At 37.4% G+C, this 22940-nt stretch overlaps 2 protein-coding genes across 2 annotated transcripts in view; both read left to right on the plus strand.

The window, feature by feature from the left end:
• Positions 1-303: 303 nt before the first annotated feature.
• Positions 304-12732, plus strand: mfsd1 (major facilitator superfamily domain containing 1). The gene is made up of 16 exons (XM_051129598.1): positions 304-474; positions 751-803; positions 1684-1796; positions 2017-2059; positions 2592-2659; positions 2733-2841; positions 4554-4656; positions 6336-6434; positions 6534-6645; positions 6811-6867; positions 7572-7728; positions 9847-9944; positions 10023-10135; positions 10255-10302; positions 10380-10431; positions 10631-12732. The coding sequence occupies exons 1-16, from the start codon at positions 330-332 to the stop codon at positions 10632-10634; spliced, it is 1374 nt and encodes a 457-aa protein (XP_050985555.1). The 5' UTR covers positions 304-329; the 3' UTR covers positions 10635-12732.
• A 2631-nt stretch (positions 12733-15363) lies between these two features.
• schip1 (schwannomin interacting protein 1) overlaps positions 15364-22940 on the plus strand; it is a 223506-nt gene continuing 215929 nt past the window's right edge. The window contains exons 1-4 of the mRNA XM_051129590.1: positions 15364-15499; positions 19631-19694; positions 19984-20060; positions 20523-20625. Coding sequence (XP_050985547.1) covers positions 20596-20625 — 30 coding nt within the window. The 5' untranslated portion in view covers positions 15364-15499; positions 19631-19694; positions 19984-20060; positions 20523-20595. The remainder of the gene's footprint in view (positions 15500-19630; positions 19695-19983; positions 20061-20522; positions 20626-22940) is intronic.

Raw genomic sequence — 22940 nt, forward strand, 5'->3', positions numbered from 1 at the left:
GATATGTGTGTACATCTATTGTTCTCGTTGTGTTACATTTTAACAATTTAAGCAGTTTTCTGCCTTAAAATTATTTATGTATCTGTTCAGTTTTGATGTTGTCATCCTAAATATAATGTTCATTCACTCCAGAAACTCTTAAACCTTGTTTTTGTCTTAAATTTTAAACAACTTGTATCTTGTATTGTAAAACTTTTTTTCTCTCTCTCTGAAAACCGTATTCCTTGATTACGGCATTGTGCAATTCATGTGCAATTTTTTTCAGACTTTTTTTTTTCTTCTCCTGATCATGTGACTCGCTAGTTGTCACATGACTGCGCGCTGTAAACATGGCAGGTCGAGAGGAGTATCGGGGTCTGTTAGATGAAGATGAAGACGATGAAGATGTGTCGCGGAACATGAGCCCGCTGTGTGACCCGACTCACCTGATGCACCGGATCGTGGTTCTGGTCTTTATGTGCTTCCTGGGCTTCGGTAAGAGCAGATTCAAGTTCACAACCTTCCTCATGAGTCACAAGATCAGCACAATCACTGTCTGTACTTTCAGCATATTCATATTCACACGACAATGTGTCATTTTTAAAAAATAATCTTGTAGCATTTGTATTCGCATCACAGAGTGTAAATCAAAAAAGAATACATTGGTTTTGACATGTTTTATTAATTTGGGCGCAGTGATGTCAAATTTAATGTGAAAGTGAAACTTATATTTATTTACCGTTGTGCTTTTTCTGTTTTATTTTATTTTAGGCAGCTACTTTTGTTATGACAACCCCGCAGCTCTTCAGACTCAAGTCATACAGGTGTGTGTGTGTGTGTGTGTGTGTGTGTGTGTGTGTGTGTGTGTGTGTGTGTGTGTGTGGATTCAGGTATAGTTTGAGAATGAGCTCATCAACCTCTGAGCAAAACACTGAGAAATATAGTAAGTCATGGTAGCGTTTCTTTAGCATGAGAGTTAGTCTGTAGACAATATAATGGCTCTTTCTTATACAAAACCTGACATGATTTTTAATATCAGCTCATTAATATGTCTTCTCGCCTAACAGTTATTAAGCGCACAGATGTAGGGTGCAATTCTGAAGCTTTTGAGATTTACGTGTTCACAAGTTTGCAGGTTCAAACGTTGCAAGAGATCACTATTTTGTAGACCAACCTGAAAGTTCACATCAAACAAAACCCAGTTGGATTTTTCTGTTAGATTATTGCAGAAAATAAGGTCTCTGGCCAACACAAGTTTAGGATTCTTACATGTTTTGTTCTTAATGACGATTGTTATAAATGAACACCGCTTTTATGAATTGTAAAGCATAAAAACTATTGGCAGAAGAACGAACGAAATCTGAACGTAGGCCGTAAACAAACTACACCACAGTCACAACCCGTTTCTGGGTTTTAGGATTATTCCCACAGCACTCTATTGTGTTCCTGTTCAAGACAGTTAAAGTCGACATGAAATCAAGTTTTATTTTCTCAATTCATGTTCCTGGTCTTATTGTGAGTCATGAATGCTGTTTCATTTTGAGTTGATCTCTGGTTGATCTAGTAGGACTGGTGCATCAGCTTGAAGTTGAAAGTTCATTGTGCAGTGTGTTTAAATGTAGTTCATTCACTGTGGTCATGAGCTGATCTGGATATGACATTGAGTGGTTTGGTTTCATCACACTGTATGTCTCTGTGTCTCAGGATATGGGTCTGAACACGGCCTCGTTCATGCAGCTGTATGCGTGGTATTCATGGCCTAATGTTTTCCTGTGCTTCCTGGGCGGCTTCCTGCTGGACAGGGTGTTTGGCATCAGGTGGGTCCAGTTCAACACTCTCAAAAATCACATTTGAGCAAAGAAATGAAGAACAGGTTCATTTCAGTGACTGCACTACGCCTCTGATCAGTCCAGTGAATAGCGCAGGATGTTTGTTCATGTCGCTTCCACTGCCTTCAATCTTTTGCAGCATGTGTTTGATTTAGTGGAGTGTGTTCACTGAGCTGACAATCATAACGAGTTCTTTCGTTCTTTCTAGGCTGGGAACGATCATCTTCTCATCATTTGTGTTAGTAGGGCAGGTAGGTTAATAGCCACTTGTCTTATGTGTACTAAGAAGGTCTAAATTAGTGCTGTAGAAGCTTGTTTCTGCCACAAGATTAATATTGTGACAAAAAATCACAAATACTTTTTTTAATTTCTGGAGGTAAACTCAGAATTCAGAGACAATTATGTGAATTACATGAACTTTATTATGTGTTTATTATGCATTTGCAAGATATAAACTTCACAAAAATCACAAATACTTTTATTGTATTAAGTATTTTTATACAATGGCGGAAACCAAAGAAGAGAATTTCATGAAACAAACTAGAAAAATTATTGAGAATTATGAGATGTGGACATGCAGTTATGAGTTTACAACCTGCAATTGTAAGTAAATGTAAAAAATGTAAGAAAAAAGGCCAGAATTGTGAGATTAAAAGTTGCAATCACCTTGCCAGTTCTAAGTGGCTGTAACTCCTCAAGGTTTTATTGAAGTGTGTTTGCCTGATGTTTATTGGAAGTTCAATCCTCCATGTGTGTTTTTCTGACTGTACACTTGTTTTGCAGATCATATTTGCTGCTGGAGCTCTGGCCAATCACTTCTGGCTGATGAATCTGGGTCGTTTTGTGTTTGGGTGAGCAGCGTCTGTTGATTAAAAAGCCTTTTAGATTTCTCTGACTGTGTGTAAACGTGCATGATCTGTTCAGTATCGGCGGAGAGTCGCTGGCTGTGGCTCAAAACACGTATGCAGTGAACTGGTTCAAAGGAAAAGAGCTCAACCTGGTGTTCGGCCTGCAGCTCAGCATGGCCAGACTGGTAAGAGATGCAGATGATCTGAATTTTACATGTTGCTTTGTGATGAGAATGCAGTCAGATTGACTGTAGAACCACTGTTAAAGGAGAAGTCCACTTCCAGAACAACAATTTACAAAAAATTTACTCACCTCCTTGTCATCCAAGATGTTCATGTCTTTCTGTCCTCAGTCGTAAGGAAATTATGGTTTTTGAGTAAAACATTTTAGGATTTTTCCTCATATAATGGACTTCATTGGTGCCCTGATTTTGAACTTCCAAAATGTAATTTAAATGCAGCTTCAAAGGCTCTAAACGATCCCAGCCGAGGAAAAAGGGTCTTATCTAGTGAAACGATCGCTCATTTTTTTTTTTTGGAGAAATAAAAATGTGTATACTTTTTAAGCACAAAAGCTCGTGCAGCACAGGCTCTGGGATGTGCGTCCACGACACTATGTACTATTGAATCACGTCAAAAGGTCACGCGGAACTACAGACCCAGTGTTTACAAAGCGAACGCGCAAAGACTAAGAAAGTGCAAGTAAGTCAAACGCTGTTTATAAAAAAAAGGCTACAACGATTCTGAAGATATAGGAGAAAATAAGATGGAGTTTTTGCCATTCTCTGCCTTTTTAAGCCGGAGTACACAGACGATGAACTTACACGTGATTCGTAGTAGTGATGGGAAGTTCGGATCATTTTTCCCGACTCGGACCTTTGAGTCTCGTTCAGCAAAATGAACGAATCTTTTTTCAAGTCATTTCGTTCATTTTAGCAAAATATAATTAAAATGTTACGTGTTACTTCCCTAACACGTCTACTGCTTACACAAACATTGATCACACTACAAACAAGACAAAACCATAATGCTATAAGAAACAGAAAAGATTCATTCATTTTTTAACTGGGTCTTTAGTCTATGATTCGCTCACCTCACCTCTTATCTGACAAGTTTTCTTGTTCGAGTCGTTTGTTCATCACGTGACAGCCCCATAAGATTGAACAACCCGAAAAACCCGAAGACTCAAAACAGGCGAACTAATTCCAGTACAGAACCTAATAGGATGTTGCACAAGCGCGACTGAACGAATCACTCCCTGGGACGACTCCTTCTTCCCGAATCACATTAAAGAATGACCCATCATTAATTCGTAGCATCGTGGACACACATCCCAGAGCCCGTGCTACACAAGCTTTTGTGCTTAAAAAGTATACATTTTTTTTATTTAAAAAAAAATATATATATGGCCGATCGTTTCACTAGATAAGACCCTTCTTCCTCGGCTGGGATCGTTTAGAGCCTTTGAAGCTGCATTTAATCTACATTTTGGAAGTTCAAAATCGGGGCACCAATGAAGTCCATTATATGGAGAAAAATGCTGAAATGTTTTCCTCAAAAAACATAATTTATTTACGACTAAGGACAGAAAGACATGAACATCTTGGATGACAAGGGGGTGAATGCATTATTTGTAAATTGTTGTTCTGGAAGTGAACTTCTCCTTTAATGTGGAGATTTAATTTTTGGTCTAAAATGGCTTTTTGAACAATAGTGTATATTTGTGACAAACAACATAAGAAACATTTCTACACTTCATTTGGTGAATTAATGTGAAACGTCTGGTGGTAAATTTTCCATCGAGATAAAAGCTGTTTGACGATGTCCTTCATTTAGACGGATCATTAGTAGTGATTCATTAGTGCACATGTTTATTTGCTGTGATCTCTGTGTTCAGGGCAGCACGGTCAACATGAACGTCATCGGTTGGGTGTACGGCCGCATTGAGGCTATGTTGGGCTCAACGGGACACACCACACTCGGGATAACACTCATGATTGGTGAGAGCCCTTTTAGATTCACTATAAGCCCTCACAAATATCTCTCAATTTTCAAATTCAGTCTGCAGATCTGCAGTCTCAGTATGTGGTTGTGTAATAAGACGGTGTCCTGCTCTCAGATGATCTTACTGTTGCACTTCTTGACGCCTCGTGTTTCACTTCTCCTTTCATTGCCTTGTTCTGTCTTTCTGAGTCTTTAAAATCACTAAATGTTTCTTTTCCTGTGTGGTGCAGCAGCTCATATTTCAGGCTTGATGTCAGATACGTGTGTTTTAAACCCTGGTAAGGGTCTGCGTGTTGAAACACATTGCTGGATTTTTCTGAATAGAAGTTGCAGGGTTTTTTAATCGTCTCAAGCGTGCTGTAACAGGCACTTTATCATATAGTTCATATCAAACATGCATTTATTTATATAGCGCCTTTCACACACGCCACTAGTTTCAGTTTCTCTAAGTAAATTGTTTAGGCTTGGCGTTTATAATAATCACTTTTTATAATGAATGACACTGTAATTTGCTTGTTTTTATATTTCATTCTTGTTCTGAGTGCTGTTAGATTTAAAGGAATTGTTGTGGCGTGGGACAACTATTTTTACAAACATTATAAATGCTATACATTTCTCTGATTAATTACCAGGATTTTACATTATTTCTAAAGCAAATAATAAAATATGACTAACACACTAATGCACCTTTCTCTCAACAATGCATTTTTGACACAGTGCAATTTATAGTCTCATTTTTTGGATAATAGGGTAATTTATAATAAAGCGCTCCAAAAAATGCTTTTCTTACTTAGATTTTTTTGTCTTGTTTCCAGCCAAAATATCTAAAAATTCTAAAAACAAGAAGGATTTTCAGAAAAAAACAAGTCAAAATTAAGTTTGCTTGAAACAAGCAAAATAATCTGCCAGTGGTGTAAACTAAATAATCTTGTTTTCTGCTTGAAATGAGATTATTTTGCTTACTACATTGGCAGATTATTTTGCTTGTTCTAATCAAAAACGCACTTAAATTTGATGTCTTTTTCTGAAAACAAGACAATAATTTTTGCTTGTCTAGAAAATCCTTCTTGTTTTTAGAAATTTTATATAGAATTTTGGCTGGAAACAAGACAAATATCTAAGTAAGAAAAGCATTTTTTGCAGTGAGGTTAAAGTAATTGTTCAGCCAAAAATGAAAATCCTGACACCGTTTAATCACCCTCATTCCAAACCCATAAGACCAAACCCACATCTTTAAAGCACAAATGATATTTTTAATGAACCTGAGAGATGTCCGTCCCTCCATTGAAAATCCATTTGAATGGAGCGCTTTCTTCTGAAGAGACTTAATTAGATTATGTGATGAACAAATGTAGTTTAGGCTTTTATACACAAAGCACATCAAATAGGGTAAACAGACGCTCAAGTATGTTTGTATTAAACCGCTTGATTCATATGAATCTTTTAGATTATGAACTTTTTGATGCATCCAAGTACTGGTTGCCTGGAGTTCAATGGAGAGACAGAAATATCTTCATTTGTGTTTCATAGAATAACCGTGGGTTTGTATTGGGAATGAGGGCAATTTGGGCTGGTTGTCCTTCAGCATCTGCGATTGTGTCTTGTGTCGGCTGTCAGTAATGTCGTGTCGAGTGATGTGTTTGGTCTGAATTAACACTGTCTGGTGTTTTTTCAGCGGCGTCCACGTGTCTGTTCTCCCTCATATGTGCTCTGATTCTGGGCCTCCTGGACAGAAGAGCAGAGAAGATCCTCCACAAGGAGCAGGGCAAAACCGGTAAGATGATCCAGAGCAGACGTTCGTGACGGTCCGGTCTCCATCAGTCCTGTCAAACACTGTTTTACAGAAGTGTGTGTTTGTGTGTGTGTGATGTAGGGGAAGTCATCAAGCTGACGGACGTCAAGGACTTTCCCTTCTCTCTCTGGATGATCTTCATCATCTGTGTGGCGTATTACGTGGCCATCTTCCCTTTCATTGGACTGGGCAAGTGAGTTTCTGTCATGTTCATATCAAGAATCAACTGTAAAGAATTTAGCATACTATGATGCTTGACACAGAGGAGAGGATCGTCTCAACATGCACATAATGCAGAGTGAATATGAAGGAGTGTAAGGTGATAATGTTTAAATCATGTTTGCATTTCTCCACACAGAGTTTTCTTCATCGAGAAGTTTGCCTTCTCTACTGTCCTGGCCAGTTTCATCAACAGGTACACACACACTCTTTTTGATCTTTCCTGGTCCAAAAGCCTTCTCAAAAGTGTGTTTATTAAAATCAGCTCATTCTAAAAACACATTTGGTAAAAACAGACCTGCACACAACACAAGCACTGATCAGAATGAATGATGGTGAAGCTGCTTACATGAGTGACTTTAGTGCAAAACTCAACATGTACAGAATGTTTCTTATTCTTTTTTTTTTTTTTTTTTTTTTTTTTTTTGCTTACATATTTCATGACTTGATTGATAAAACAACAGGACCTTCACCTAACCTTCCAGGTTCCTTAACAGGCATAAGATTGTGCATTTAAACACTCAGTTACACTAATATTTAAACTGCAAGGGCCAACAATTTATACTTTCCACAAAGCTTTTACAAAAATATTGGTCAGCACAGCTGTTTTCAACATTGATAATAATCATAAATGTTACTTGAGCAGCAAATTAGCAGATCAGCATATTAGAATGATTTCTGAAGGATCATGTGACACTGAAGACTGGAGTAATGATGCTGAAAATTCAGATTTGATCACAACAATCAGTTACATTTTAACAGATATTCACACAGAAAACAGCTGCTTTAAATCACAGTAATATTTCACAGTATTACTGTTTTTACTGTTTTGGTTTTTTACTTTAAAACATTATACTGACCCTAAAACACTGTTGTGTTTCTGTACTATGTCTCGTCCAGTGTCGTGTACATCATCTCAGCTCCGGCGTCTCCTCTGCTGGGGTTTGTGGTTGATAGGACGGGTAGGAACATCTTGTGGGTTATGCTGGCCGTCATCACCACGCTCATCTCTCATATGATGCTGGCCTTCACCTTCTGGAACCCCTGGATTGCCATGGTAATCACCAAACTCTCGACCAATCAGCTGTGAGATCCAGTGTTATAGTAAATATAGGGCAGAGTGACTATATTCACAATACAACACATACAGTGGCTATGAGAGCTACAGTTGCGGTCAAAAGTTTATATATGCCTTGCAGAATCTGCAAAATGTTATTTGAATAATAATGAGAGGGATCACACAAAATGCATGTTATTGTTTATATATAGTACTGACCTGAATAAGATGTTTCACATAAAAGATGTTTATGTATAGTTCACAAGAGAAAATAATAGTTGAATTTATAAAAACGACCCAGTTCAAAAATTTACATACACTTGATTCTTAATACTGTGTTGTTCCTGAATGATCCACAGCTGTGTGTTTTGTTTTGTTTAGTGATAGTTAAACTGCCTGATGTTCTTCAGAACAAGTCCTTCAAGCATTTTTGCATTTTTTTTCAGCATTTTTGTGTATTTGAACCCTTTCCAACAATGACTGTATTATTTTGAGACCCATCTTTTCACACTGGGGACAACTGAGGGACTCATATGCAACTATTACAGAAGGTTCAAACACTCACTGATGCTCCAGAAGGAAACACGATGCATTAAGAGCCAGAAGTGAAAACTTTTGAACAGAATGAAGATGTGTAGGGTACGACGAGGTAAAAGGCACCTTTGATATTATTTTCCTCTAAACCACTAGGTGGCAGAAAAATGTGGTGTAGCACTTTCTAAAACATTCACTTTTCAATATACGCGTACATACACTTATTTGATGTTTTTAAAAATGTTGTAGATTTAAGTAGCAAATGAGAATCGCCAAATATATCTTGAGACAAATGTCTTCTTAATGATTTTCAGTTTTGTTTAAGATAATTAACGCAGCAGTTTTTAAATAGCGAAAGAGTATGTAAAAGTATGGTATTTGGGGTAAAAAGTGCCCCTGCTGTTGGGGCTAAAAGACACAATAATTAACATAATAAATAGAAGGCTGACTTTTCTATTTGTTGACATAACATGGTTAGATTCAGATGGTAAATATCATATATCATGTTAGGTGTCCATCCTAGAGATAATCACCATGTTTAGAATGAAACCATCATATTTAAAACGTGATATTAATCATATAATAAAATAGCATTTGTTGTTACTGCATTAAATCTATATTTAATTACTATGGGATTTCCTTTGATGCTTTCAGAATCTTTACATTTTAAAATGATTTTGTTTCTGTATTTTAAAATATGTGTTTTATATTAACATATTTTAATGACTATATTTATTGAACAAAAAAATATTTTATTTATCAAAATAAGCAGCAAATAGTACAGACTTTGCTAAAGTGAGTGTTTTGAACAAGTATTAACAAACTTTATAAAAAAAAACAACAACATTATTTTAGTTAAAGTATTTGTATCAGTACTTTGTGCCTTTTACCCCTTGCCACCTTATCCATTAAAAAAAAAAATTTTTTTACAAAATAAACAACTTGTATGATTTATTTTCACACAAAATATGTTGCTCCATAAATGTTTGATACAAACGTATGTATTTTTCTGCAATCCTATTCTTTGGGCACAGTGAAAAGCACTTTTTTTTCTTAGGGGGTTCCTTTAGCCCCATTTTTCTTATTTTGCCTAAATATCTTATTTTTTTTTTATTTAGTACTGCCTTTCAGAAGCTCCAGAAGATACTTACATGTTTCCCAGAAGACATAATGAGTTAAATTGACCCTGATCTTCAAATTCAAAAAGTTTACACCCCCGGCTCTTAATGTATGTTTTTTTTTTTTTTTTTTTTTTTTTTTTCCTGGAGCATCACTGAGCGTTTGAACCTTCTGTAATAGTTGCATATGAGTCCCTCAGTTGTTCTCAGTGTGAAAAGATGGATCTCAAAACCATGCAAACAATTATTTTCTCTTGTGGACTATATGTAAACATGTTTTATGTGAAATATCTTATTCAGGTCAGTACTAATTAAACAATAACATGCATGTTGTATGATCCCTTTTATTTTGGTCAAATAATTAACATTTTGCAGATTCTGCAAGATGTATGTAATCGTTTGACCTCAACTGTCTGTGTTTCTAATGGCTCTTCAGGTCATTAAGGGTGTGTTTTGTGTGTGTCAGTGTCTGTTAGGTTTGTCGTATTCTCTGCTGGCCTGTGCTCTCTGGCCCATGGTGGCGTTTGTGGTGCCGGATCATCAGCTGGGAACGGCGTATGGATTGTAAGTCTCGTCCCGTCAGTCTCCTGATGCTGCTGCAGATGTTTTTGTCATGTAATAACGCTCTGCTGTGTTGTACAGTATGCAGTCCATACAGAACCTGGGGCTGGCCCTCATGTCCATGGCTGCGGGAAGCATCTTAGACCTCAGAGGATACCTGTTCCTCGAGGTCTTCTTCATCGGCTGCCTGTGCTGTGAGTATGAACACAAATACACATGCAAAAGCTGAATCTGAATCAACTCCCTGTGAGGAGTGGACATTTCAAGAGTCACGCTCTTGTGACGTGACTGATTGTTGTCGTGTGTGTTTCAGTGGCTCTGCTGGCGGTGGTGTTGCTGTATCTGTATGATTATTACAAAGGTAACATCAGCATTCGCTCCAGATAATCTCAGTTTGTAATGAGCCGTTACTCACGTTTCCTTCACTTCTGTTGTCAGAGGGAGATCTGAACCTGTCGGCCTCGACACGAGCCAGCCGAATCAAGTCTGACTGAGTCAATATAACACACAGCTCATCTCATACACAGATCTACAGATGTGTTTCAAGAAAAATGAAGTCTGTGTGCTTCATATGGAACTTCATCAGTGGATCAGCACATTTCACACGGTGTTCGTCTTCAGACGCTGGTGTTTGTGTGTCTGTGTGTTGTGGTGAGCGGTGTTCACGTGTCTGATGTGCTGTGTTTCAGGTGAAGGCTCTTCACCGCAGCGCGTCTGACGCCCGTCTCCTTCATCACGGGCCTTTCTGCACTGACCACTTTTTCTGACACGTCACCGCGCGCTTCAGACTACCCACAATCCTTCACTGAGCACCTCTCCTGTCACCGCTGAACACACTAGAGTCCTGAACCGACTGACAGACAACATCACGACATTACAGATGAGCTTAAATCAGCTTGACATTATTTTTATTACAGTTCAACACATTTAAGCCCTGTTACTGTAATCTAAAAAAGTAAATTACAAATGACATTTTTTTAGTTTACACTTTTAATTGTACCTCTTTGTAGTTTTTGTTTATTAACATGGAATTACCATGTAATACCTCCAGTTCAATTCACATGATTTTAACAATGAAACTGACCTTGGATAAGATGATTTTAATCAGAGTTTTATTATAGTAATGGGTTAAATGTGTGTAATCATAATGAAAATAATGTCACAATAATGTCTTAAAATAGATTTCGTTTTCTTAAAGCGATAGTTCACCCAAAGATGAAGTTCTCTTCAAAATTTTTACATGATCATTTTTTTTCTGCTCAGCAGAAAAAATAAACTCAGGTTTTGAGAACTTGAGGGTGAGTAAATGACGACGTTTTCATTTTTGAGTGAACAATCCCTTTAATCTATTTCTCCTTTTCTTTCCTTTTTTATTTTTTTGGAATGAATGCACATTTCTCTTCGGAGTGCACGTTTCTTGACGAGGTTCAGTTGTTGACTCAGGGAAAAATCTGAAACATCAGTGAGTTTATTGAGTCTAGAAGCCCATTCCAGCTTTTCAGATGTGCAGTAATATTCAGGGTCCATTTGCACGTGAATATTGTCAAATCCGCTTGAGTACTTAACAGAGAACGGCTCTTCATGTGACAAAACTTTTATAAGCCGCAGATCATGTTGATGTGTGGCTGTGTAAATATGAATCACTTCTATATTGTCTGTGGTGACTGACTGAACCATAGCCTTCGATTGGTAAGTATTCCTGTATTGTTCTGTCACAGGACAGATTTCAACCTATTTAGATGATTTTAGCCAGACTCATAAGTGCCTCCTGTATTACTTTGGCTTGTTTTTAAACAGTTTTTTTTTTTTTTTTTTAATCAGTTGTAATATTTCTTTTTTGTTTTGAATAGTAACATGGGGTTTACTTGAATGGTTTATTTTATCTTTTTCTTTTTCAAACATGAAATTGACTCTATTTACAGCCTATTTTCCACTCTGAAACAAATTGGTGTAGCAACAGGTTTTAATCAGAAATTGCTGGTAAAGTTTACATACAGTTACTAAGTAACACACTGAATTAAACATAAACTATACTTGATTACGTTTTATCCTTTCAATTTCAAAAACTTTTTTTTTTTTTTTTACAGCGCACTCAACCTGCTTTACTTGTAAATATTGCAAATGTTATCACATGTTGTCTTTAAATAGTTTTTCTTGAAGTTTTTTTTTTTTTAATACATGCTTCTCAGCGTTTGAATCAGAATGGAGCTGTATGAACAAGATTGATTTTACATGCACATGTATGTATCATCGAGACCCTTTAAACTTGTTTTTGACCAGTATTTGTCTCCGATGTGTGGCTTTTAGGACTTTTCATTTTTTGCACAGTAACATTTTGAGAATGTTGCATTTTCCATCAAAATGTAGTGGAATATGAAAAATAGCCAACAGGTAAATATTTTTGTTTCTTATCAGATTTTGGGGTGAAAGTATTGACCTGTATACTCTGTACTATGCATCTCTGTGTACTCTTTCTTTGTTCAGTTTGTAACGCTGTATTTGAAATGCGTCTGTATTTTGCTACACATGTACAGAGATGTTCAGTTGAACTGTTTGTGAGCGTCTATAATGAAGCTCCGGCAGGTGTTTGATTCTGACCGCTGCAGTGCAGCACATCCGGCCAAAGCGACACTATTGATCTTCACTCTCTGTCACTGACTCACATCTGTCTTCATCTCCTCTCACACTCTGTTTGTTAATGTTGGGTTATCTGTTTGATTTCACTTGTTTTTTCAGCCTGCGGGGGTTTGGGTGCTCATTACGATAATAAAAAATAAGATGCACCATTTTACTTGTGTGTGAGTGTGTCAGTGTGTGAACTGCGCTTGTGTTGGTGTCTCAGGGATGTTGAGCGTTTACGTGTCCCTCAGCCGTCTGTGGACGATCGCGATCATCTGAAGCCTCTGTCTCTGTTTGGTCTGCGCAACCGCTATCTGTCCAGACTGGGTGTTCAGGTATCACACATCATGCATCAAACAAACTAAAGCATCACAAAGTGTCTGTGATGGGGGTTGTTGTAGAGTCATACTCTTGCTGTAAGCGTCTCATTTAGGTTTGTTGTTGTGTTGTCAGATGCCGGATCACTGCTGTCCACATCTGTCTTCATTGGCTTACAGGAGTGTCCTCAAATGAGCTGCTGTTCAGCACGTGTGTCAGTCTGTGCAGTAATACTGGAAGAGAGAGAAACACATTTACACATGTTAATAAATGTTTATTTTTGCATACATTTGTCTGTTTTTTCGTTTGATTGAAATCCAAAAGCCCAAAGTACATGAGCCTGTAGATGCATTCAGTGAAGAGATGTGCACTGACTTATCTGAGAACATCATGATCTCACTCAGGCTCCTGATACAATACCAACTTTATGTTGTTATAGGTATTGCAGTGCAATCTTATGGTCAATTTGTATGAATTTCATTTGTGCGTTTTTTTTGCAATGTGCTGACACTCCAGTGATGGTTAGGTTTGCGGTGAACCTTTATGTTTCTACATGTGCTATAGTAAATGAGCACATTTTATTTAGTCTGAAGTATCAGCTTTCCCAGCTGGAAAAAAAAAAAAAAAAAAAACAGCAACAACACTAAGCCGGTCAAGCTGGTCTTCCAGCCTGGCTAAACTGGTGTTCAAGTGGTTTTAGCTGGTCTCCCATCCTGATCAGCTTAAGAATATCAAAACCCATCTAAAACCAGCCTGCTAAACCAGCTGTAACCAGCTTAATGAAGGTCAGCTTAGGCTGGTTTCAGCTGTGTTTTAGATTAAAGGAGTCATCGGATGCCTATTTTCCACAAGTTGATATGATTCTTTAGGGTCTTAACGAAAAGTCTATAATATAGTTGGTTAAAAATTCTCAATGGTTTTGTAAAACAACACCCTTTTTACCTTGTCAGAATGAGCTCTGTAAAAATCATCTCATTCTGAGGGATTGTTCCTTTAAATGCAAATGAGTTCTGCTCGCCCCGCCCCTCTCTTCTCTCTGTGGAGTGACGATCTTGTTTACTTTAGCCACATATAGCACATTTAGCCGTGAAGTGAAACTTGCTAACTAGCACATTATTCATAAAAATCTTCTGCTGTAGGTGAAGCTGGATCACGAATGACTCGTGCGAACATAGACGGATATATGTAGATCGGGAGGCGCATTCCCTTCACAAACAAACATAATCCACTGCATCTTCAGCGGCTCAGATGTCGGGAGTAAATGACGACCACTATGTTCATTATTACATCCAGCAACACAACACCTCAATCACTCAATCAGAGATATTCTTGTCTAACTTACATCCCTGCTCCGGCATCAAAACAAAGAAGGTCGGACTGTTACAGCTGATTTAAGGCGGGTCTGAGGTAAGACACTCATGTCAATCAACTATCGTGGGAGCGGCCTCTGTTGGTGTGATGCCACACAATTTGAAAAAGGGGATATTATTTTTACAGATTAATTAAAAATTAAGATTAATGCATGGATTTTGATCATTATAGGGTAGATTTGTACATACACTGACAACACACATTAATGTTCAAACAACATATAAAAGTGAACTTCGCATCCGATGACCCCTTTAAGAAGAATATTTCAGACCCTGGAAGATTGTTTCAGAAAATTAGGAGAAGTATTTAGCCCAGTGAATTATATGTTTGGTCTTAAATATGTTGCTGCAAAGAAAACAATGTCTTTAAAAAACTTAATGGTGGGTGAAGCAAAGATAGCAATATGGTTGACAAGAAAGCAGAAATTAAAAGGTGAATGTTCAGTGGATCCTGACTTGACCTTTAAAGCCCTATAAGTGGCAAGGATTAGAGCAGAATTTTATTCTTTTTTCTATTAATTAGCATGCATATTACTATATTGGCTGTTTATTACTACTTATAAGGCACATTATTATTTTAGATCCCATAATCCACCCCTAAACTTAACAACTACACTACTAACTATTAATAAGCAGCAAATTATGAGTTTATTGAGGCAAAGGTCATAGTTAATAGTTAATAGTGAGGATTGGAGCTTAAAATAAAATGTGAACAAAATACGTTGTCAACAACAAAGTATTAGTTAACAGGCTATTATTTATTTATTTGTATTTATTTATTTATTCCCAGCTAAAAATAAAACTAAAAATAAAGCTACAAATAAAATAAAGCTAAAAATAAAATAAAATAAAATAAATATAAAAATACATAGCTGACCATAGCTGATGGTTCATTGATGTGGTGTTCACCCGACGCTTATTACTACTTATTCCATTCTCCAGTACCAGTTGAAGAAAACCAGCATTTGATTCAAGCTCTCCACAGCAGCTAAGACACAAGCCTGTGACAACTAGCCCCGCTGTAGCGTCTGTTCGGCGGTGATTGATGCTGCTTATGGAGTGTGATGCTGCTTGCGGATGCGACGCTCTGATTGGCTGAGAGGAAGCAGCCCAGGACAGGACGCGACGCTCCTCACGCGCTGTCCTGCAGCAGCGGCGCGGGTCAGACGCTCGCTCGCTCGCGGAGGTGATGCGGTGATGTCATGCGTGTGACCGTCTGTCAGCTCTGAAGACGCTCTCGGCATCTCTCAGGTAAATCCGCTCTTTTACCGCTATTCTCGCCTCAGTCTCGTCTTATGTTCCGCGTGTCTGACGAGAGTCGAGAACGGTTTTGATTCTGACCGATTATAGACGCGAGGATGAACTGATCAGCTCGAGATGGTTCACGGTGGCGTCGGGATCTGCGGCGTTTCACATCCATCACGTCACATGTCAAAGGGTGATTTTGATCCCTTTCGTTTGTGTGAATGTGTTGATCTTAACTGTAGGTGATGAAGGGTCGCTCGCGCTTTCTCCGTGAGGTGAAGCAGAACTTTCTCGTCGGTGTTTCGGCTTGAGCTCCGTTACCTCATCGAAAGCACCGAGCCGACGGCGCCCATCAGCGGATAGTTAGTCCTTTGCTGTGTATTCTTCAGTCCCGAAACCGAATCATGACCGAACCCGAGCCGGTTTGGTTCCCGTGACCGCGCGCCCGTCGTGTCTCTCAGCGATGCGCGCGAACTCTGTAATAATCGAGCTCTTTTTTTAAGTTAGTCAAAGGAGCTGCACATCATCCGAACATGTTTATTACCAGCTTATGAAGTCTAAATATTATTAAAGCAGTTTCATTTTACACTGTATGTGAGGTTGAAATTTTGGTAGCCCTGTTATCAACATCTGGACATTGTTTGTTTGATTTATGTTATTTTCCTTCTCTCTAAAAAAAGAAAATAACTATATTAAAATAAATAACTATACATATAGAATTATTATATTATATTATATATATATATATATGTTATTATATTATAGTCTATATTAGTTCAATTCATTTTTCAGGTGTATACATACTAGTCAAATGTTTTTGAACAGAAAGATTTTAATTTTTTTATTTTATTTATTTATTTTTTTTAAGTTCTGTTCACTGGACTTGAATTTATTTGATCCAAAATACAGCAAAGCAGGAATATTGTGAAATATTTTTACTATTTAAAATAACTGCTTTATATTTGAATATATTTTAAAATGTTTTAATTGATTGCTGTGATCAAAGCTGAATTTTCAGCATCATTACTCCTGTCTTCAGTTTCACATGATCCTTCAGAAATCATACAGATATACTGATTTGCTGTCCAAGAAACATTATTATTATTATTATTATTATTATTATTATTATATATTTTTAAAATAGTTGAGTAATTTTTTTCAGGATTCTTTGATGAATAGAAATATCTAAAGATCAGCATTTGGTTGGAGACGTAATATAAATTAATACTTTTATTTGTCAAGGTTGCTTTAAATGGATCAAAAGTGATGATAAAGACATGTATAATGTTACAAAATGTTTCTATTTCAGATAAATGTTGTTCTTCTGAACTTTATATTCATCAAAGAAACCTGAAAAAAAATCAACTCAGCTGTTTTTAACATAATAATAATAATATACATACATATTATTATTTATAAATGTAAAAATATATTCAAATAACAAATTTAAATATTTTTACTGTTTTTTCTGTACTTTGGATCAAAACTTTTGACTGGGAGTATATATACACACACACACACACACACACACACACACACACACACATATTATATGGTTACTTACATTTAGAGTTTAAATGTTTAATTCCTCCATATAGTTCTCAGGGCTCTAGTGCTGTTCCATGTCTAAATGTGAAACTGCAGTGTGTGTAATGCATCTGAATGTGCTCAAACACACGTCAGATCTTTTGCCTACAGATACAGCTCACTCCTTCAGGTCTCCTTATGCTGTATTACGCCTCTGGCCCAGCTTAAATATACAGCATCTCTTGAATTTCACCCAAATACTCCATGTGCAGCGTTGGGTTGCTGCCGAGTCTGATTTTACAGTTCACCCTTACAGTTCAACAGCCAAACATTGTCCCAGATGGGGTGATTTCATTTCACTCACCGACTTGCATTAGGCTGCTGAGGAACACTGAATGCTGATCTGTCAAAACAGGTGGAGCAGCTACATGTGGAGGAATAACAAATGATGTATGCTTACAAGTTACATTCAAACATTTGCTTCATACAAGAAATATTTTTACTAAAAATAATTTTCTACAAATAATATTCTTATTCAAGCATACTTTATCTCAGAGATATGCGGTAAAAGGAAATAGTATTTAAGGATTATTGGAATAAAATGTCAATACAGCAGTTCTCTGAAGCATTTTCATGTGCAAACTGACATATGTTCCATGTAGTGACAGCAAAAAGACCTTCAAGTCAAATGTATGATTTATTATGACTGAATCAAGCAGAACAATGAAAATCCGTCTTAAGCCACTTCATGCTATTACACTGAAGCTTTGTTTTTCTGAACTGTTTGGAGTGAATGAATGATATCTGATCAAACACTAAAACATCCCTCCAAAGCATCAGAACTGGATGCAGTGACGGCATCTGAGTGTTTTTCCCACCCGTCGCTCTCTCTCGAGCCCCAGAAGAGCCACTGCCCTTGATGAGCTGCTTAATTATAGATATTAAATGAATTTGCTATCCGCATGCATAATGCATATCTCTAAGGTGAACGGAGCCGTTTTCTGCCCTTCATGGCTCTCTGGTGTATGTGTACGTGTGGCACAGGCTGCGCTCCAGGGGATGTTTCGCTTTCGTCTCAGAGATGTTTACAGTCACACATCAGACAGACGCTTTTCTGTCTGTATCACAGAAATAATGTGTGCATGTTCTGCATAGCAGTCAATGCATTTGCCATTCTGTCTGCATGTTAGTAGAGTCTAGCATTACTTTTACCATTTGAGCTTTAGTGTATCTTGTCCTGATTCCTCACATCATGTGTGTTGTTGAGCAGAGCATCTTGTATGTATATGACATGTTTTGCTTGGTATATTACAATGCGGCAGGACAAGTTATTTTAACTTTAAAAATTCAGCTTTGATCCACTGTGCGTCTGCTTTCTGTTGATTTTTGTGGGGCCAGCAGCGCTCAGATTTTCTCCAGATCGAACTGTATCAGTTTTTTCTCTCTGCTGTAGATGTTTGTGAATGCAACCTTGAATAATTGCTCCAGCAAGTGTTGTTGGAGTAAATTGATTTCCAGTTTTCCAATTAATGACTGCAGATAAAGCTCTTTTCCCTTATTCACTGTTTCTCCTGTAATGGGTCACTGATAACATGCTTTCACAAATAAAAGCAGCTGTTCTCTGATAAGACTGTGTAGAGCCAATAAATCAGGAAAACTGCTGTCTGATAGAGAGAAACCTGTCCGACTGTAATGCTACCTGATCTCACCATTAAAAATGACTTTCATTTGTCAATCAAATATAGTCTGCTTGATTTAATATGTTTGACTTGAATAAAACAAGTTCATTCCACTGTTCAGGCAACCTGACCAAACATTTTATTGCCGGTTTCCTTAATTTCAACATTTCAAATTTGGCATCATATTTGCTTTGCTTAGCAGTGTCTTCTTGCTTTTAAAAAAAACAATACTATTAAAAAAAAAAAAAAAAAAAAAAAAGGATACAATTTTTCATTAAAGCGTTTGTGAATTAAACTGACTGGTATCTGACAATATAGACGATCTGGTGGTGAAGTGCAGTGGATCCTCTGCAGTGAATGGGTGCCGTCAAAATGAGTCCAAACAGCTGATAAAAACATCACAATAATCCACAAGTAATCCACACCACTCCAGTCCATCAGTTAACATCTTGAGAAGACAAAAGCTCAAACAAGTCCATCATTAAGACATTTTGATCTAAAAAAGTCCATAATCCATAATAACAGTTCCTCCAGTGCAAAGGTTGTCTGGTCTGAATCAGGAGAGAGATCAGCACAATCAGCACAATTATTAATAAGCAGCAAATTATAAGTTTACAGTGAATGCGCAATCTACCTGTTAACTAGCATGTGATATTGTTTGAAAATAATTGTATTGCTTATTTCTTATTTCTGTTTTGTTCCATATGTAAAGGGTTAGTTTATCTCTAACTGAAAATTCTATCATCATTTTATCTTTATGTGAAACAACATGAATGTGTGTAAATGACATGGAAGCGTTAAGACAAATTTCAGAATTTATAAAGCAACCAGGGAATCGCCACATACAATGCAGATGCTGCCATTAACTGCCATTTTATTGGTCGTGAAGGCATAACTGGGCAAGTGACCATCGATTGCTTTTGTTTTTCAGGCAGAAAGACGCGGCTCGTCGCCTCAGCAGTGTTGAGGAGCCTCCAGAAACCAAAGCTGGAAAGGTAAAGAGAATCATACATTTACATTTACATTTACATTTACATACCTATGATATTACATTACAGACTCCCAGCATGTAACTGCAGAATATAAAGAAGATGTTTTATTCCCTGCACTCGCAAGCATGGCAGATTGTACATTATCTCATCCAACTGAAGTCATTTCACATCTTGTTCCTGAACTTGTTTGGCAGTCAGCACACTGTGGTTTTCCCTCTAGATCTGAGACTTTTCCTAAACGATCAGCTGCACCGTGTTCAGTTCTCGTGTCTCATGCTGTCTGTTGTCATAGAAACGGCCATCAGCAGAGAGACGGAGGCTGTCCACGACGTCGCGAGCTGAAACTGCTGCTGGAGAAAGAGCCCGAATGTGAGTGACACAACTTTAAACATGCTTGTGTCATCATGATGTGACAGTGAGAAATGCACATTGAATAAACACATTAATATTTTAAGATTTTGCATGCTCTCAATGGGTGATGTTTGCAAAGGCACGTGTCACTGTTACCATGTGCATGAATATTTGATAATAAGTTTTGAACAGGCAAAGTTGACAACTAGTCCAAATGTTATCTAACTTTTTCACCAAAAGGTAAGAAGTGTCATTGTCATCTCACACTATACTAAACGCCTACTTGAATCCATGATCATTATTCCACAACACAAAAGTTTGCAGAAGCTTAGTATGTGAAAAATTCAAGTAGTTGAAAGTCTCTACCTGAAGAATCATTGAATTAGGGTTGTGAGCAGTTTGAAATGTCATTCATAGGTACATTGCATGTTATATTAACATGTCTAAACTTTTAAAAACGTATGCCGTTTGTATCCACAGAGCCTGGCCTGGTCCTGAAGCGCGAGCGAGCACAGCGGACACAGCTTTCACACACACGGCCAATCAGGACGAAATGGATCCGCTCGAGCGCCGCACCACTAAGGTAGGAGCGTCTGTGTTATGCTGAAACCCGTCCTGCCGATCACTCTTAGATCTGAGCTGGCGTCGTGCCCGGCTCTCTAATTACTGCTTAATTAGGTGAAGTTTGTTGATTGATTAATGAAGATGTGATTGTCTTGTTGTGTTTGGCTCGAGTGTGCAGTGAAGTGTTCAGAGACGATAACGGTATAATGCAAATCTCTGTGTAAATGCCACTTTTTATGGTTTATATGATGAATTTCATTTTCTCATGAGCCTTCGAGAGTCCAGTCCTGCTCTTTCAGTGGCATTATAACATTATTTTAGCACAACAAATCACTGAAACAATCAATTATGGTCTGTTATTGTTCATTAACAAATGCTTATCTACTAACTCCTTCTCTACTGCCAAACCTTACTTCTTTCCTATTTACAATCTTCCTTTTATCTCAAGGATCCTTGAAAAAGTTGTACTTATTCAGTTAAAATCATATTTGACTGTAAATTCTCTCCATGAAATATTTCAGCCTGGTTTTAAAGCTTTACTAAATCTGCTCTTTTAAGAGTCTCAAGTGAGATCTTTACTAAAACCAACTCTGGGAAATCAATGGCTTTAGTCTCATTACTGACTGAATACTGCATTCGATTCAGGCAACCATTAGATCCTGTTGACCTGTTTGGAGATAGCAGTGGGTCTTTGTTGCACAGTATTACAGTGGTTCTGTTATTAACAGGTTATTAGGCTGTTCATATCGGTCATCACTCCTCCTCTAGTATTAACTGTGGAGTCCCGCAGGGCTCAATCCTTGGGCCTGTGTTGTTTTTCCTGGATATGCTCAGTCTGGCATCCATATTTAATAAGTATGGACTCATTCACTTATGCTCATGACATTTTGTGAAACCCTATTGTAATTGTTAGCATGACCAAGGACCAGAGATCTCCACATAAAACTGATCGTGCAGACCAAACCGTAAGTCGTAGAGACTTGAAACTCAGAGGGATGGTAGTACTCACACCATCTGTGATGTCACCAAGGCTCACCCCAGTCAGCCTAATGGGGGCGCTACAGCGATCTAAAGTACAAAATGGCTCATAACTTCTAAACTATTCGTTGCAGGCTTGAGTTTCTTATATCATTGGAATCATTGGCTCACGCCAGAAAAAATGAAAATTTCGGGTATTTTGCACCTACATTTGCAAACTAGTACTAGGTTTTTTCGCCTGATCAGAACCAAACTAGTGCAGGAAGACTCTCTGTAGAGTGAATATCAATAATTATCAAAAAAAGTTTAACTCTCCGTCTCCGTGTATAGACCAATTCGGTGTTTGCAAACAGTGATAACGTTTTTTTGTTTTGTTTTTTGTGGGAAGAGCTGATCTGGTTGCAGAAAATGAAGTTTTTCAAGTAGCAGTCTATGGAGCCATGGAATAAAAGAATAAAAAAAAAAAGGTAAATTTGAGTTTATATTTCAAAGTTCTGACTTTATTCTTGCAATTCTGAGATTAAATTTTACAATTCTGATAAGAAAAAACAACGCATCATTCTCTCTTTTCCTCTCGGCTCTGGCTTTTTTCCCCTGAGAATTGACAAACTCACTATTGTTGAGTTAAATCGTTATGAAAAGAGATGAAGTCTGAACTAGCAGATACGTGAGATTTGCGAGATAAAATAAATAAATGTTATGTAAAATGTTAATAGTAATAGGTTATTCTAAATATTATGTCATGCTGTAACTGTAGGGCTATTACAATGCATCCTCTACGAACAGCATACAGCATATGTGAGTATTATGTAGACATATTGTTTAAATCAATTGTATGCTTTAAAAGTAATCATAGCAGTTTTCATCCAAAGTCTGTCCGTTTAAGCTTCAAATGGCATCTTTGATGACAGTATTCTCTAAAAATTATTTGCATTCCGATTCTAGCATCAAAAGGCACATTTTTTTCTTTTTTTTCTTCTCTTATTCCATGGATTTTACCTGTTTCACTCCATTTGTTACCAGTGTTTTTCTGCCACCATGCGCACACAGCTGCAAGTGACATAGCTGTGACGTCTACTCCAGATTGTTCTATATTACACATTTGCTTTACACATATGCACAATATTTGTATCAGACCTTCTCATTCTGAACAACTTTGCCTCTAGAACCACTGTTGTCAATCAAACCATTTGTTAAATGCTTGAGAAAATATAAAAAAAAAAAGCCCTGCATTTGCGAACTAGTCTTAGGTTTTTCACTCAATCTGGAATCAAACACTGCAGTGCAATTCTCTGGATTCTCTAGGTCAATAAATAAATGTTGAAATTTACCCTTTGGGAAGCTATAATGGGATCG

The sequence above is a fragment of the Labeo rohita genome, chromosome 15 (genome assembly GCF_022985175.1).
Source record: "Labeo rohita strain BAU-BD-2019 chromosome 15, IGBB_LRoh.1.0, whole genome shotgun sequence".
NCBI classification, from domain to species: domain Eukaryota; kingdom Metazoa; phylum Chordata; class Actinopteri; order Cypriniformes; family Cyprinidae; genus Labeo; species Labeo rohita.

Excerpts from the sequence above, each read along its gene's own strand:
- mfsd1 (XM_051129598.1), top strand. The coding sequence starts at position 330 with ATGGCAGGTCGAGAGGAGTATCGGGGTCTGTTAGATGAAGATGAAGAC. Across the intron at positions 804-1,683 it reads TTCAGACTCAAGTCATACAG|GATATGGGTCTGAACACGGC; the intron begins GTGTGTGTGTGT and ends TCTGTGTCTCAG. Across the intron at positions 1,797-2,016 it reads GACAGGGTGTTTGGCATCAG|GCTGGGAACGATCATCTTCT; the intron begins GTGGGTCCAGTT and ends CGTTCTTTCTAG.